The sequence below is a fragment of the Hylobates moloch genome, unplaced genomic scaffold (assembly GCF_009828535.3).
Source record: "Hylobates moloch isolate HMO894 unplaced genomic scaffold, HMol_V3 SCAFFOLD_2, whole genome shotgun sequence".
Classification (NCBI taxonomy): Eukaryota; Metazoa; Chordata; class Mammalia; order Primates; family Hylobatidae; genus Hylobates; species Hylobates moloch.
In genome coordinates, this window is record NW_026652277.1 from 37,154,576 (window position 1) to 37,173,054 (window position 18,479).

At 37.6% G+C, this 18,479-nt stretch overlaps 1 protein-coding gene across 1 annotated transcript in view; it reads left to right on the forward strand.

The window, feature by feature from the left end:
• The first annotated feature begins 225 nt into the window (after positions 1–225).
• The window catches only part of UNC5C (unc-5 netrin receptor C), a 396,902-nt gene continuing 378,648 nt past the window's right edge, over positions 226–18,479 (forward strand). The window contains exon 1 of the mRNA XM_032137047.2: positions 226–712. Within this exon, the coding sequence (XP_031992938.1) occupies positions 589–712 (124 nt within the window). The 5' untranslated portion in view covers positions 226–588. The remainder of the gene's footprint in view (positions 713–18,479) is intronic.

Consider the following 18,479-nt stretch of genomic DNA (forward strand, 5'->3'; position numbering starts at 1 on the left):
CCTACTCTAGGATGTGACCCTCCTTGGCCACCCAGCAGCGACAGCCGGGACATCTCTCCGCCGGCGTGAGAACACTGAGATTGGAGACGAGAGCGCCTGACGGTGCCCAAGCTTCCTCCCTCCGTTCCCTCCTCCTCCAACTCCCCCCACTTCAACCCCCACCCCCACCCCCGCCCCCACCCCCACCCCCACCCCCGGTGTCTGTGTGTGTTCCTCACAGGCGAGGGGACCCGGAGAGCAGTCCAGACTTCGGCGTGCGGCGGAGCTGCGGCTGCTCCTGCTGCTGGGGGGAGCGGCGGAGGTGGCCGCCTTGCGCCTCCCTGACTTCCCAAGTGGGGGCAGAGCAGTCGCTCGCGGGGGACGTCAGTTAGAAGGCATTGGGAAAGAGGGACCTTCAAACTCCTCCTCGGCGTCTCCTCTCCTCCCCCTTTTGGCCCCTGCCCTTGGAGAAAGTGGAGTGTGGCGCTTGGTTGTCGCTATTTCTTCGGACTGCTTCGCGGTGCACGGATTCAGCTTCTGCCCAGTGGGGCTTTCAGCTGTTTGCGCGTCTCTCTGTTCCCCCCCTCCCCCGGCACACCTCTGTCTACGATGAGGAAAGGTCTGCGGGCGACAGCGGCCCGCTGCGGACTGGGACTGGGATACTTGCTGCAAATGCTCGTGCTACCTGCCCTGGCCCTGCTCAGCGCCAGCGGCACTGGCTCCGCCGCCCAAGGTAAGGGGGTCCGCCAGGCTCCGCGGCCACCTCCCTTAGCTTCTTCCTTCCCTCCTTCCTCTCCTCCTCCCCAGTTCTCTTGACTTCCTCGATTTGCCTCCTTGCTCTCAACTGGAAACCACTCTAAATTCCACGTTCCCAACTAGTCAAGAAGCTTTGATTATTATTATTTATTATTATTATTATTATTATTTATGTTTAATCTATCTTCCGAGATGGGCACGAATGGACCGGGTACGAACGGGGTGTGGACACGCATCTGATCCGTCTCCATACGTGTGGGAGCCTGGAGTGTCTTGTGCACTTTCTGCTCCGCACGCGCACGTTGTTGCATATTGTACACAGGTTTGGAGAGACTCTCGGTGCGGATCGCTGTGTGACATACCATAGATGCACCCCGAAGCGAATGATGCGCAGAGGCTCCCCGCACTGTGCCAAGGCTGGGGTAGCAGGATCTTCATTGAGTCTCCGAGCACACTAGACCCCGAGAAGGGTGCTCAGCTAAGGAAATGTGTCCGTTACTGTCAAGGACTCAAAAGCACCGGTCCCCCTCGCCTGCTGCTTCAGGTGCTGTGGAAATACACAGCTCACCCGAATCCGCGTACCCGGCTGGAGGCAGGCCCGGGATGTGCATGCCTCTGCACTCATACATACCCCGCTTCATGCCTGCCTCCCACCAGGGGACGTAGAAAAGAAAATCCCGGAGCTCTGGGGGAACTGGCTGCTTGTTCAAACCAAATCCGAAACTCCCCGGGGTAGTCGACCAGTTTATAACTCTGACATTTTAATTTAACGCCTGTGAGCTTTAACATAAGTGACCGGGGCCCTGGGCGAAGCCGGGTTGGGAAGAGTGTGGCCAGGAGTTGGGGATGGGTAAGGGAGGAGGGGAGGCTCCGGAGCTGATCGCCCGGTTCCCTTCTTGTCCCCCTAGTTTGAAGGGTTAGCAGCAGCTCCCAGCCTTCCAAGCCGGGGAAGCTGATTGGAAGGGAGCGGAGAAGAAAAAGCCAAGGCTGCCCTCTCCGGGGTCTCATTCGGGTCACCTGGGCCCCAAAACTTCTGGCCAAGCCCAGCTCCTACTTGGGTCTTTTAGCCCAGTTCAGTGGTGATAGCCGGCTCAGGCGAGGCAGCTCAGCTTTTCCTGAAAGAGAGGATGAAGGAAGCTTATGCAGCATTCAGAGGCAATTCAGGGATTCTCCCTTCACTCTCGGTTACTCTTCCTCCCAAATTTGGAGAGTAAAGGGAGGCTCCACGGTAGCCCCAACTCCCCAGGTGATGTTCAGACACCCTAGGGTTTCCGGACAGCATTCCCTCTGATCTTAGAGAGGCGCTGGGGGTGGGGGTGGGGGTGTCGGAAGTGGAGGAGAGCGCCTAGCATAGGAGTGTGGTCCGGGTGGGGAGGTAAGTGATTAGCAAGGCTTTGTGAATTAGCGATAGCTTCTTCGGGAGTAAATTTTCCTGCTGCCCTGCTAAGTGGCCCTGCTCATAAATCCTTCCTTCCCTTCTCGCCAGATGCCTCCCATCCCTGAGGTTCTGCTCTGGTTTTCTTATGCACACCTCCAGAGTTCATCTGTCTGTCTATTTAAAAAGGAATCTCCACTGAGAATCATAGCTTGTGGATTTCCCAAAATTGATAAGAAGTTCTCAGGGCACTAGCCAAGGGTGCTTAGAGGGGGGTGTTTGGAAGCTTAAGTGAACAACCTGATGAATAGTCGTGGAATCAACCGCGCGACTCCCTGTGGAATTCGCCTGCTGTTATTGGGCACACAAAGGACTGAGCCATGGGGGTGGGTGGCGGGAGAGGGGGACGGGGCACGGTGAGAGAACTGTTTGGGAAAAGGACAAGTTAAAGTCCCCAAAGATGCCAAACAAGAGATAGGATTCCTGCTGAGAGCTTACAATAACCAAATTAAAAAGACTGGGTAGAAAAAGGATCAATAAAGATAATCAAACAGGAGATTGTAAATGGATTAATATTGAAAGAAGAAGGGAGAAGAGATTAAAAAGAAAAGATGCTTAGGATAGACTGTTTTTCTCTTGCACTTTTTATAGAGTAGACAAGTTAAAAGATTGGGGACTGATTCTCATCTTAAGTGGAAAAAGAAAATGTACTCTGTTGGGTGTGTGCATTTCACTGTAGTTCTTGTCCATTTCGTTTATTTAGTTCCTTCAGTTTTTGATTAGTAAAATTTTTGTTTGAATCTTATGGTCTGTAAAATGCACTATTCCACCACTTTTATCTTTGTTATCCTCCATGTTCCAGGGATACCAGCTCTTCCTGTGTTGTCTGTTAGTTATCAAAGGAAGGATAAAGCACCAAACTCCACTATCAGCTACTACCTTCATCACTGCAGTACATTACCCCAGCCTGTTTATCTTGAGCCACTATTAACACTTTCCTCGCAGAATCACACATTTTATAAATGGTCTGATAGTCAGACCTCCTTTTCCTTCTTATTCGTCTTCTTTTTCCTTTCCTTGGACTAGAACACTACCCCATACCCTCAAGATATGATTTCCTTGTGGTGATGACTTAAAGATCCAAATGATCTATTTCTTATGAATGAAAGTCCAAGAGCAATTAACATGGGAAAGTTAATTTAAGCACTTTACAATGTGGATGAGGTTTTTAGTCTGTTGTTGAAGTACTGCAAAAATTAGAAGTATGTATATATCTTCAGAGATAATCAAGGAAACAACAGATATTTAAGATAAAACATAGAATAGGCATTATTTGTGAGTGTACTGAGTTTTGTAACTGTGGTTTAGACAGAAGTCATTTTAAATAGGTTCTTGGGAAATTCTCTAGGCTGTAGGCAACAACTTTCTCCTTTCTAGCTATGCCCTAATTGTTTCATTCAGGATTGCTGGGAACTCCTAGCTCCAGGGAATTTGCAGTGTTTGTGACTTCCAAGAATGAAAGATTTTACTAGTAAAGGCAGTGTGTGTGTGTGTGTGTGTGTGTGTGTGTGTGTGTGTGATCAGTGTGCTTCTGAATTAGGACCCTCCTGGTTTATAAATGCATTTTATCTGGGCTACACAGCATTGATATGCTGTTTATCTAGCACCAACTAGTGTTATGAGTGTTAACTCCACCAAACTCAGGACAAAAAATTACTGAAGTCTCTAATCAGATTGGGATAATTCCCTATTATCTTAATTCATAGTGTTTTTTTTTTTTTAAATAACATATGTCTTCCTACAAAAGAGTAAAAATTCCTTTATGCATGTTTGCATATTGGTGTGGTACATACAAATAGACAGTCAACAGTGAAGACAACTAAAGTTCATTACAATTCTATCGTATACTTTTTCATTGTAGGAATACAGAAAGTTTATGAATTCACATTAGGAATATGCAATAAGGAAAAGTAGGCTAGTTTACTTCTGTTTAGAAAAATAATTTTGTGTATTCTAGCTTAGAGAATGCTTAAAAGCTTCAAAGAATAAACTTTTCAAACACTTGCAAAGAATTAGGAATCATTAGGTTATAACTGACATTTATTGACTCCCTGGACTCCTGTATTCTGAATACTGAGGGTGAAGAGTTAAATAGGAACGCCTCCTATTGTAGTTTGGAGCTGGTTGTCCTAGTCAGAATTCGTATGGATCTATTTTAAGCAACCCCCGCTAAGGACATGAACAAGGCGTGAGCTCTACTAAGCAAACCCTGTTAGCTTATTTAGAATTATTGTTGAGACTTAAACATAACTGTTCTCTAATATATGCTAGGTTCTCCAATTAGTGCAAACAGCAAGTGTGCTCTATTAGGCCTTAACTGCGTTTAGCACTTTTCTGATTTAGGTCATGGCTTTGCAGGAGCAGCAGAGGGAGTCACTCTCAGAAGAAACATTAAAATTACAGGCTGCAACCACTTCAGGAAGATAATGGGGAAAATTGTGGGGGTTGAGATTGAGCCAGTGCTATTGCCTTGAAGTTTTAGCCTACATATTTTTTTTAGTTTGACTTTTATATTTGTGGCAGTTAAAAACAAACCTGTTCACATTTCCTCACAAATTAGAAACAATGACTTCTTTGGATAGAGTATGGTATTAGAAGTAAAGTTCTTAAACAATTACTGTGCACTCATATTGCACCCCAGACTGAGTGCTATTTGTTAGAAACAGAATGTAACCAGGCAGTTTTAGGCCTACAGGAAGACAGAAGTAGAACCATGGAATTATAATTCACTTTCTTAAGTATAAAAGCGGACACAGGTATAGTACTTTCTGGATTCAGACATCCGAAGATAGTAAACATAGGTGAAGCTAGTATTCTAATGTGAGTGGTGGTGGGAGGTTCTGAAATTTCTACACAGAAGAACTTGGGAGCAATGATTTGGCTGGAAGTTGTATGTTCTTGAAGCTAAGTTTGCATTGCAACGGCATTTTACTTAGATTTAATGCAAGTTTCATCTGGCTTTGGGGAGGCACAAGCTAAGGGCTGTTAGTGGTGTATGCCCATTCTGTCAGTTAACATAGTAATTACCAATGCTTCATAATACTGCTTCCAGCACCTCCAGCTGTGTGACTATGAGCAAGATATTTAACATTTCCGTGCCTTAGTTTCCTCACATGTAAAAATGAGGATAATATATACTACAGGTTACAATTAGAGCAGCTTTTAGCCCATAGAAATAAAGTATTATTCCGTGACTTCCAATTCTACAAACCATTGGCAAAGAAATCTAGATGTAAAAGAAACTAAAGGTCAATAATTTTGAACTCAGAGTGATGATAGCTGCTGTCACTGCTTCCCCAAAAGCAAGAAATGGAGCTGTCTGAAGAGATGCTGCAAAGTAGATCATTGTCAACTCCTGGACAGAGTACAGTTCTCTGAACAGCCTGTGGGAATCTCATTCCCTTCCACAGCCTGTTTTCTTCCCTTCTGTTCTCTCTGGGAAAATTAACCTAATATTAGTTCTAAAAATGCCATGTTAAGTCACTGCCAGTTAAGTCCTTGCAAGAAGCTCGTCCTTGACTTTCTGTTTTCTCAAGGAATACTGAAAGATAACTTTTCATAAATCCATGAACACTATTACAGAAAAAAGGTGCACCCCAGGATTTCTGATAAGGGTTTGGGGAAAATCAGACCTTTATGTGAATGTGGACCGTTTTTCTTTAAAAGAAAATGGACACAAGTATGCAAGTATATACTCTAAAGAACATAATTGGTTTTGTGTTCAAACAAAATAAACGTAAAAATAGGTCAACACGAAGGCAAAGCAAATTCACCAGGACTTTCATTTATTCAAACTATATTTGCAATAGGAAGTTTTGTTATCCTAATTTAAAACAGCATAGATAATCTAGATGACATATATTTTGGTGAAATATTTGCATTTAATTCTTATCGTTTAATGGTTATTGCCATTCTTTGGATGCTTGGAGCAAATGTTTTCTGTCAGACTTTTGAGATAAGAGATTTGTAGGGCATTTTATATTACTTACGGTTTAGATTTTTCTCCTACAAAATTGTCATTCTGCTTCTATTGTTGGTTCTGGTTCTGCACTCTTTCTTTTTTAACCTGATTTCTTAAACCTATGTATGGGTGCTTCTTTGGTTTCATTTCTTACTTGGATTTGTTATTGCTTATGTATTTGTGGAGGAGGGCTACATGAATATGAGACCTTTGGTATTATTCCAGTATCTCTTAGCTCAAGGATGTTTTACTCACAGAAACTTGGTGCTGTTTTTTAATGCTACTTTGAAGTAAAGTTTGCCTTGAGCGATATTCAAACATTAGTGTTTCCCTTTTTTCTAGTTTTTAAAAAAGAAACTCAGTAATGGGATAATTTATAGTTTCTCTTATTTTAAATATTTGTTATTTTCAAACTTATGGAGATTTTAACAAAAACATTTTATAGTGATACTTTAATGAGCTAACAAGATCAGAAATAGAAAACTTTTTTTTTTTTTATCCTGTCTACCTGTATGGAGCCATCAGAAGAATTTCTGCCTTTTCATGAAAACCCAAAACATATATCATGTTGCAGATATTTGGACTCTTTATGAACAATATGTTTGAAAATATTGAGCTGAAATTTCAGAATTAAAAAAATAGTTTTGTGTTGAAGTTGTACTGTGGTTTTTCGTTTTGAGTATTGCTGCTCCCCAAAAAGTTGTTCATATATAGTGAGATTTTGAAATACACAGAAGAATGTTTCCAGATTTTATAAGTACTTAAAACATACCTCCCCTTCTACATGGAGTATATAGTGTTAAAGTTGCCATGACATTAATTAAGTTGAAGTTATAATTTAGAAAGTGAGCTATAGCTTTGAAAGTGCCAAATACGCAGATATTTGTCCTTAGGTCAGTATAGCTTTTATTAGCAATGAGCAGTGATTCAAAAATGCTTTGTGTGGCAAAAGTGAAGTATAACATCTGAAAACCCCCATGTTTGAGGAATACCCTCTTTTAGTTAAATAACTAAACACATCTCATTACCAACGTGGCAGTGGAATGTGAGAGTGAGGGGAGCCACGTGAAACCTCATTGTCTAGATATGCCTGTTAGAGTTCTTATTCTAAATACCAGGGCTCACAATCATCATATTAGCAGATGATATTGATTACTCGGATTTAACACCAGAGTTACCAGTCTTACTTATTTTAAAATGTTGTGAGGATAGGGGATTTTACCTTCATTAATCATGTCGTCATGTGGATCCTGTGGCTAGTTTCATTTCTCAGCAATTATGAGAGCTGTAAAAATGCCTCATGTAGATGACCATGGATTATATCCTCTTCTAACTGATGACGTGAAACAACAGAAACTCCCTCAGCACACTTAACAAGTTCATTGATGCATGCTAACATTTCTCAGTTTTAGTCAGTCTCTTAATTGATTATTTAATCATGGCCTGCCTGAACTCTATTCTTATTTATTGTTCTCTCTCTTTTCATTTCTGTTCAGAAGAGCCACCTTATATGTGGATATTTCTTTCCAATTAAAACAGAATAGTGCTTGTTTATTAAAATGCATCTACAGTCCAGTTGTAAGGGATATATCCATAAATAGAAATATATCCATAAATAGAAATGCAGGTTTTCTCAAAATTGAAAAAACTTAGAGTATATAATAATGTAAAATATAAAAATGTAGTACAGAAGTAAAGCACAGCATTTGTAGATAAAAGTGATCATTTTAAATTAATTCATAAAATACATTCTCTTAGATAATAGAAGTGTAGTGCAATCTAATGGGGTACATGATATAAAAGTATCCACTTACAATTACAAGCAAAAGAAATTCATGTGCAGCAGTCCTCCCTTAAATGCAGGAGATATTTTCCAAGACCCCCAATGGATGCCTGAAACTACAGATAGTATGGAATTCCCATCTACACTGCTTTTTTTCATCTGATAACCGAGATAACTACTAAGTGACTACCAGGCGGGGAGCCTATACAGCATGCGTACATTGGATGAAGGAGTGATTCATGTCTGAGAGATTTTGTCACGCTACTCAGAGCTCCACGCAGTTTAAAACTTATGAATTGTTTATTTCTGAAATTTTCCATTTAATATTTTTAGGCCACAGTTGACCTCAGGTAATTGAAACTGCAGAAAGTGAACCGCAGAGAAGCAGGGGGACTACTTTACCTTTACTAAAGGTAAAAGGAGCAATTTGGGACTCTTCTATTCTCTATGAATTTGCATATTTGTTACTTGTATTCAAATTCAATGTTTTAAATAATTCTAATATCTTTTTGGAATTTCATATGGCCTTAAAAACCCTTTGAAGAACTAGATCAAAGATTATATTTTAGCCAGTGGTATTCCGTAACTTTTATAGAAGCTAAAAATGGTAGTCCGTGACAAGAGCACTATGTTATTATACACGATTTTTGGAGTTCTGTGTTTTTACTAATCAAAATCAAACAAGTAACCAAATTATTACCACAACAAAAACTTTATGATTGGAAACACAAAGTAAATAATGGTAATTTCACTTTGAGCTGTATGTCTATGTGAAATACATTGACATTCGAATTTTTGCTTTTGATTAAGGGAAAATGATATATTTTATCTCATTGAATAAAGTGTTTGGCAAATATACACATTGTAGCTGCCCGGTGGAAGTGCTCCAGTTTAGCAAGCAGCAATCTCGAAGTCATTCTAAATGAAACATTGATTATGGCGCCTGTCATTTTATTTAGCAACTTTCCTTTTTCCTTCTGGATCTCCTCTGTAAGATGATGAAAGAATAAAGCTTAAAAATGTGTTAGGGATCAAATTCAAGGATTGAAGGAGGCTGAGACATTCCCCGCCCTGCCTCCCACAGCCATCACCCACAGAGCATGCAGGGTGGTGGAAAACAGAAGCCCATTTGAGTAACTGCTCTCAGAAGCTGAGGAAAAACAGACATGTTCAAATGATTTATTTGTGCTATCCGGAATCGAGACCCTAGATCAGTATTTCATCACAATATGATTCAACAGGCCCTCTGACTTGAAACTTTTATCTAAATAGAGTCTTGATTTGCACTTATTTCAATCGACATAGCAAAAGAATTTGGGAAGTATTTAAAAGGTATAAACTTTTAAGAAGTTTGAATTTTATTGGAACTATTTGGGCAGGCTGTGCTTGTTTGAGAAATCTAGACTTAAATCAATGGTATACTAGTATCCTCCAGGGGTTTTATAAAATGCTACTTCCTAAGCTACTCTGTTAAGTATTGTCATTTTTATTTTTTATATATATACACACATATATAAATCTGTATAGAATTAAAATGACCACAGTGAAAAATGTTATAGTTTATTTACCATTACATGGTAAAAAAATAAAATAAAATAAATAAATAAAAAAGTAGAAGGATGGCTAGGAAAAGTTTTGGCTAGGAAAAAAAAAAAAAGTAGAAGGATGGCTAGGAAAAGTAAGTATGTTTTCCCGGTAGCAAGGGAGAGGAGATCATTTTATTGGATTTATTAGACATGATGATCACATGAAAGATATACATGCCATTTTTTATTGAATCAAATAAATATGGAAATATTTCCTGGGAGGGTGTTTCCAGGCTGATTCTTAATGAAATGAAGAATGACAAGGAGAAGACAAATATAGTTCACTAATTCCCTGTGAGCATATATGTGCTTGCACAAATTGTATGTGAGTGTGTGTGTGTCTGTAGCTTTTTATGTTTTAGGAGCAAGAGTTCATTTTCAAACAGACTTGGCAATATTCTCAAAAAACCAATGGAGCCTAGCAAACAAATGAAAAAAACTTTTTAACTTATAAAACCAATTCATGAAGGTAGTCAAGGACTAGGAACTCGGATTTAATCACTGATTCCTGAATGAAGAATTACATCTTACTTTTCTGAGAAAGGTTGCCTTGCTCTTGGCAAATTGCGAAGTCATTTCCCCAGTTTCCAAAGAGATGTTTCTGTCTCATTAGTGCAGTGGCTTATCTGATGGAAACAAGTTCTCTCCTGTCATCCAAGTGACAGAGACTAGGGGATCTCCACTTTCACTGCCTTGTTTCAAAGCCGTGGAGGAGAACTGCTGTTGTTTTCCTACACGGTGGACTATAATTTGTTGACCAAAGGAGACTGTTGACTTTTATGCATGCAGTGCACGCAGGGGTAAAATCCTTTCTTCACATTTATGAACCCCTCTCTGGGTGCTCTCTGGAAGAGACAGCATGGCCTTGGTAAGCACCCTACATGAGGTGACCTCTCATGTGGGCTGATTGAAGAAGAGGTCAGTTGTGCTGTTCTTCTCTGACCAGAATAAAGTGATGGTTTGTTTCAAGCTCTTAATTAAATGGAGTTATGTTTGATTTTCTTGGACACCCTCACATGCCATATTGGTGGCTTTATTTCCAGGTTTATCCATTACTTCCAGTTAAAGCTTTATTTAAATGGATGAAGATAGAGTTAATTGGGAGGAGGGAAAGGTTGTTACTAGAGAAAGAATAAACAATTTTATTCAGGATATAGTGATAATATGCTTCCTTACTTATATTCACTACTGTATTAAATACAGGGTAACATATAAATATTTACATAATACATCAGTATATAAACATATATTGATTATTATTGTCATACATTTCCACATCACTTGGCATTTTTGAACTAGGATTTTTAAAGTGTGTAAATAAATTCTAGGATTAAGCAAACTGTTTTGAATGTTTTCTTTCATACATATACCGTTCATTGATGATGTGGGGTTTTCATAGTGAAATATGTAGTACACTGCTAAGAACAGCAAAATAAATAATAATGCATTACAAAGTTTTCAGAATACAAGTCTAAATGCTAATGAGGGAGGTTGCCTGTTTAATGCTGAATGCAAGTTTAAAAAGAGGGTCTTAAAGATAACAGCGGACTCCAGAGTCCTTGAGTTTGTTTTGCATTCAGTGACAGTCACTAAATTAGAGAAAGGAATGTTCAAACAACACACTTGAGGAAAAGTGATTTTTATAGAAAGGAGCCATTTCTGCTAATAGCCAGTAACTGCACATAACCCCGCTGACATTAAAAGTCCATTAGCTAAGCCCAGTTTAAATAGCAGCTGATGCAGTGTCAGCTAAATGTACATTGGAATTTTTTCATATAATGCAGTAATAGCAGTTCAATAATTTTTTTCCCTAAAACTACATACATTAAGTAAAACAAATGTCATCTGATAGTAGTGGCAGGGCTGCTAATAAACAGGCAGAGATTTGTGATGAAACAAAAGTAACAGTCTATGTAACAAGAAGATAATAAATAGTAATGATGGTTTTTAAAGGGAGCCTTTGAGAAAAATCATATGGAGAAGCTTAAGCTGACACTCAGAAAGAGTTGTTTCCATAGAAGCACATATTAACACGAGCTACTTTGAGAAATTCATTTAAAGTGAAGTGATTTTTTTTTACTCTTAGCTGAGTGTCTAGTTTTTCAGTGTATTTTGAAACTATACGACACTCCCCCCACCCCAAACACTGTTATGTGTGTAAATGGGAGAGAGGGTAAGGAAATTAGAAAAGAGAGCAAGTAAAAACAGAGGAATGTGTCCTAATATTTTTAAGGTGATCACCATAATAATCCTTTTGAAAGTAGTATGATGCATTATTGCTGTCTGAAATGAAACTGAAGTTTGAAACGCCCATATTATCTCCCCCAAAAGAGTTGCTTATATATACATTTTTCCATCTTTTGAATATTTTCTAATCTTCATTTCAATTTCAAGAAGTTTTACCGCAAATTTACACTAGTATCGAAAGTTCATTAGTAAGTCATCTTAACATATTCTCTAGGACAGTGTTCTGCAACTATGAAGCCATTGTGGAGACAAACGAGATTGCTTAGTAATCTAATGTGTGTTGAGAACAGGGCAGTAATTAATCAGTGGCTGTCGTGCTTACACCACTATAAAGTATTACGAGAACCTCCATGCCGACCTTCCCCTCCCCTATTATCGGACCATTAGTGAAGCTCTGTACAAGTAACAACAGCAGAGCCCTGCTTAAGCATATGACCCCAATAGCTTGTGCATAAGCTTTGTGAACATTTTCACAATGGTCACTTGAATTCTCATTATACTTTCTAGTAGTCAGAATTATTTATTCAATATTCTAACCAGAGGCATCACATCTTTTATTTATTTATATTTTAAAATTAAGTCCATATTTCCTTATATGGTTTTTTAAAAAAAACTCTCACATAACCCATCATTTGTTGGAAAAAGAGAAAGCAAAGAAAGGAAAAGGAAAAGCTTACTCTTAACCGTAGTGGGGTGGCAGAGATCTCCCCCATGTTAATAGATTTTCATACATGCATTTCTTAATAAAATCAAGAGGTACTCTTTGGTGTTGTTAACTGTTTTAATTCAGTTCCAGCCATTGTAAAAGCTTATTTTGAGTGATTTGGGAGCTTACATGGTCAGGGTTTAAGCAATTACTAACCAAAATCCCATTTACTAACATATTGCATGAAGGACTTGATGAATAATCTCGTCTTTAGCATATAACTCAAACATTAATAAAAGACAGAAATATGCCTCAGTTCAAGCCATGGTCTTTGATTTTTAATTCTAAACCTATTTTATTTTTTCAGACTCAAATATCTATTAAAAGTGACTATTGTCCATATGTTTTTCCTTTTGTATTGCAAAAAATTTAATTCTATTGTGAGATGAATAAAGAACGTCATTGTATTTGGCCACACAATAAATTTACACACATCTGTGAACTAGTATTATGAAACTGAATTCTGTTGAAAATAACAAGATGATGCCAGACTGATTGAAATAGGACAATTATTACATTAGACTTTGGAATAGGTTTTAGAAAAATATTACCCTGCACTGTTAATACACTGTTACTTTCATGGATAGCTTTAAAAGTGTGTTCTTTTTTTCTGTATGAATGACACTAAAAAAAAATATATTGAGTGGCTGGGCGCAGTGGCTCATGCCTGTAATCCTAGCACTTTGGGAGGCCAAGGCCAGTGGATCACCTGAGGTCAGGAGTTCAAGACCAGCCCAGCCAACCCGGTGAAATCCCATCTCTACTAAAAATACAAAAATTAGCTGGGCATGGTGGCATGCACCTGTAGTCCCAGCTACTTGGGAAGCTGAGGCAGGAGAATAGAGGTTGCAGGGAGCCGAGATCGTGCTATTGCACTCCAGCCTGGGTGGCAAGAGCGAGACTCCATCTCAAAAAAAAAAAAATATATATATATATGTATATATATACGTATATATATATACGTGTATATATATGTATATATATACGTGTATATATATACGTGTATATATGTATATATACGTATATACACATATATATGTATATATACACGTATATACGTATATATATGTATATATGTATATATAGACTGCCAACACATTATAGTAGAATATGGATTGATCCTCACTTGATTATTGTTTATGCTTATAAAACTTTTATTAAAATAGTCTTTAATAATTTTCATTTTTTGAAGTATATCATGGCTGTGTTTCCTTGAGTGAATGCTTTAAATCTCTCTTTTTTTCCAGCTTAATCTTTTCTTTCTTTAATTGCTAGAGAATTAAAAATGTACTGGATGTGTGCATATATTTGTATGTGTGTGTGCGCCCGTGTGTGCGTGTTTGGATCTGATGATTTCCTGATATAGGAAATGAATCAAATTACTTTGAAAAAAATATTAAGATGTACAACCAAATATATTCCTCTGACACCTGTGCTGGCCAAATACTAATGGCAGATTTTATATAAGTCTCTTGGTAAAGTGAATAAATTGTGCTAAAATATATGCTTTGCAAATTGCATACAAGTTAAAATCTCTTAGTTTCATTTCATATTTTCAAGGAGAAGATTCCAATAATAATAGTATTTACATCATAGAATTGTAATTAACAGGGTCATCAAAAGTGAAGAACTGAGAATAGCTCCTGGCACCAAATAACACTTACTGCACATTAGCAATTGTTGTCGCTGTGCTGTTTTATTCTCATCGTACGAGTCTATGCTATACAATGATTTTTCACTTGGCGTTACTATGAAAATAATTAGATATAAGAATGACAAAATTGCATTCCATTGGGGTTACCATCAGGTGAAAGAATGTCATATGGACCAATAAAAGCATGTTGTCAAAGGTAAAATTCTTAAAATAAATTGGTATGTTTTAAAATCACATTTTTTTGTACCCAGTTAGGTTATGAGATTCTGATTTTACAATAAAACTCTTTGGAAAGTCAACACACTTTTGTTTCAGTTTTATGAATAAGCAAGTTTAGGTGATTTCTTTTTTCCTGTGCCAGGTTCTGAATCTAGAATATATTTCTATAAAACTACTACTTGATAAAGTTTAATGAAAAAAATAAGTTTGTGCTTTTCTCCACTATACATTTGCTGTATTCGTAAAGACAAATAGAAAGCAGGAAGCATAGTCAGCAAACTTTTTACCCTTTGCTAACATTTAAACTCTTTATAAAGGAACAGAAACAATTAACCTTCCTCACTATATCAGAAATTTTAACACAACAAAGTCTTTACTGATACTAGCATAAAAGCAAAAATTAATTAAACTGAAATTTCCAAGCAAGGTCAAAGTTCTACATTTGCAAGGGGACACATTATAATATAAGCAAAAATGAAATTAATTAGGTACCCTACTGTTAAATACATATGTTTTGACTGACACATATTGCATTTAATAAAATATTCCTAAAATGGACTAATGAACAGACTCTAGCTAAACTCTGTAGTTTCTAATGGGCATATACTTGTTAATCATGATATAATTAAGGAGAAGGGAATGGAAAAAATATCCAAAGATCATAGTTCTACTTGAAAATGTTTTCTAGTGTGTATTTGTAAAATGAAAGTGTACAGTTGCTTAAGTAACAACTTTATTTTGAAAAATAATATGAATAAAGAAAAAACCTTTCAGCTACAAAGAATACTCATTATTATTTGTTTTGGTTCACTGTGACATTTCTTTTATATTCTTTAAAATGTATCATTGTAAAATTAAAACAAGACAAAGCATGAAAAATTCTTGTCTTCCAAATGTGTCAACTTGATAGGAAGAACATAACCCAAAATATTTATAACCCAAATTAATGCAATGGTGGATCTTTAGCAAACATAATGTAATAGATGCATTAACTAACTAAATAAACAAGGACAACTCAGTCACCACTTCAGGATGATACCCCCACAGGAAACACTTTAAGTAGGTCTATAAAACTGATTCACTTGTAGTTTTCTGTGTCTGAAAATCAGGTTAACACTCTTTTATTTTTTTAGCCCAACCCTCCTCCCCAACTTCCTCAAGTGCTGTGCTGTAGGGAATGTTCCACGTTTAAAACTCTGCCGTCAACAGTATGGTTTAGTCCCTACATAATTATAAAAATGTTTTATCTTTATAGGATATTATTCCATCTAAAGAATCCGACAGAAGCAACTAGAATGCTTTTAATGATTGATTAAACTGCTTACATGGGGTTTTATGCTACCTAGAACATTGAGTTTGCAGGAATGTTTATTTGAAGATTTCCAGAGAGGAAAAAACAAAACAGCAAAAAATATGAGACTATTTAGAATCCCTTCTTTCAGGCTATACCTGTGTTGCTTTCTGAAATAAAAATACGCTCCTCAAAAACTAATTTTCTGAATATTAAACTGTCTTAGGAAGTTCTATTGAATGATTACTGCCTTTTTTGTTTTTGTTTTCAAACTAACAAGAATGATACTTATTTTGTGCCATAATATATTATTTATTTGCTATTACTTCATTGAGGATGTAGGAGAGCAATTCAGAGAGCCAAGTTATTCAAACAAAGAATTAAATTATTTCCTGGAGTCCCACATGTTAACATGTTCACCAAAAATGTAAACATATTCAAACATTTGATGATGTTATATTTAATGATGTATTATTTAATGATATCACATTAAGTGATAAAAATTATTTTATCATTTAAAGTAAATATTAAATAATACAATAATATTATTCATATTATTTTTCTTTTTTTGAGACGGAGTTTTGCTCTTATTGCCCAGGCTCGAGTGCAGTGGTGCAATCTCGGCTCACTGCAACCTCTGCCTTCCGGTTTCAAGCAATTCTGCCTCAGCCTCCCAAGTTGCTGGCATTACAGATGCCCACCACCATGTCCAGCTAATTTTTTTTTTGTATTTTTAGTAGAGACGGGGTTTTACCATGTTGGTCAGGCTGGTCTCAAACTGCTGACCTCATGATCCACCCACCTTGGTCTCCCAAATTGCTGGGATTACGGGCATGAGCCATCATATTATTTTTCAAAATAAAGTTGTTACTTAATGATTAAATGATGTTACCTAAATATTTTTTAAAATATGTCAATTTCTCTCAACTGGTTCACTGAAGAAGGCTCTTCCTGCTTCCTGTCCTTTCTCACTCTCCTCAAACCTCCACACTGAAGTCAGGAAAATTCTAAGAGACACCATCAGTAGAACTTTTTTCTTAAAACCTTTTTTTTTTTTTTTTTTTTAGCTTTACTAAACAGTTACCTTTAGAATATGATCTGAACATCTTACCATGACTGACAGGAGTATTTGTGCTACCCTCTGACTCTATTCCCTGTCATTACAATCTCCCGGACCATGAACCCTCCCAAATTTGGCACAGGCTGTTCCAGTGCAGTCCCAGTACTTGACATCCTTTAGGGTTTTCTCACAAGCCACCTTGCTCACTTACTATCAGCTTTCGCTTAAGCTCTTTCATTTGCTATGAATAAGTGTTAATTACTCAGGTTCCCTAGTTTAGATCTTCACCCCTTCTTACAGCACCCTTTCCCATCTCACAGGAGCACTCTTCTTTTCCCTGTGTCCCCAGTTGGTAGGCCAGCATGATGAGTACAGGAATTGATGAGTTGATTCTGGTGTCTCCAGCATGTGATACAGCTTTTGGCACACAGCCAGAATGTAATCGGGATTTTTTTTTTTTTTTTTTTAATGATGTTGGGTGAATGCCTATTTTGTTGATGCATAAATAACGCATCTTGGAAGGACTTTGAGGACTCAGGGTGGTAAAGTTCATTGAAATTTCCCAGGTTCTCTTCATCACCCACTTTGAGAGTTACTAGACAGAGCGAGGTGAATGTGAAGTTGTAGGTAGAAATCAAGACTATCTCAGGAGTGAGTGCTTCCCATCTCTTAGATTCTAGGTAAAAGGCCAGTCTCCTCCCCCTCAGAAATCCATCTCTAACTTCAGACTTTCTACCCTGTAATTTGGGACTATTAACTAATGAAGAACTTGGATTCTGTTGTAGTTGAGCAAATAAACCCCAGACAATTGATGGGTAAGCATTAAGAGCACAGTTGGGCTCTAACTGGTTTGGTCAATTTCGATTTGGTCAATTTACCTAAAGACAGAATTGGGAATTAAAGAGGTGTGCAAGTCAAACAGCACTGCAGTACTGCAAGAGAATCTTTCCAATTATTCAACTGTAGAATTCTATCTTATGGAATATTGACAAAATACATTGACTTTCAAGTTGAGTGATGAAATTTTGTTCTATATTGGGATTATTGTTGTGCCAAAAATCACCCTATGGCGTATTTTTCATTTTTCTCACTATAAAGTCAACAAGTCTCGTGCAGGGCACAATGGTGTGAGTGTGAGGTGGTGGGAAAAGGTGGCTATAGGAACAGGGGTAGAGTAGTAAAATAAAGAAAAATAAACATGTTTTGGAGTACATACTAAACCCAGTGTTTCCCTGTAATTGACTATTGTCTGAAAATTCTTTTGGTAGGACCACAGCCTGTTATTTTTGGGTAGGATATTTTGATTTTTTGACAACGAAATAGTATAGTGAAATGTATCATTATAAGGTGTTATTGAATAAAATATTCTCATAAGCACTTTTAAGGTAACCAAAATATGTTGTGGATTATGCTACACTGCTAGCAAAAAGGAAATTATAACAAGTAACTGCTTCTTGTTTCCTAAGACTTCAGTAAACACAGACCCAACTTGCCCTGAATAATTACCACAGAGAGCTGTGCACTGGTCTTTAACTGGTAGTTGTTTGTAATCAAGCAGCCTGAATCTTGCTTTGACATAAAGCAGAGGAAGTGGTTAGGAGACAGACCTGTAATTATCAGCAGCAGGTGCCCATAATGGAATGCCAGAGAGATGTTTAAACATTACTTTAGGAAAGACTTCAAGACTGTCAATTTAGACCAAAAAGCATTTAAGGAAAAACTGGCTTGAAAACAGTCTTAAAAGAATACTTCTCTGGAAACAAAGAAAAGTTTAAGAATCCCATTAATGCAAGTTAACCTAG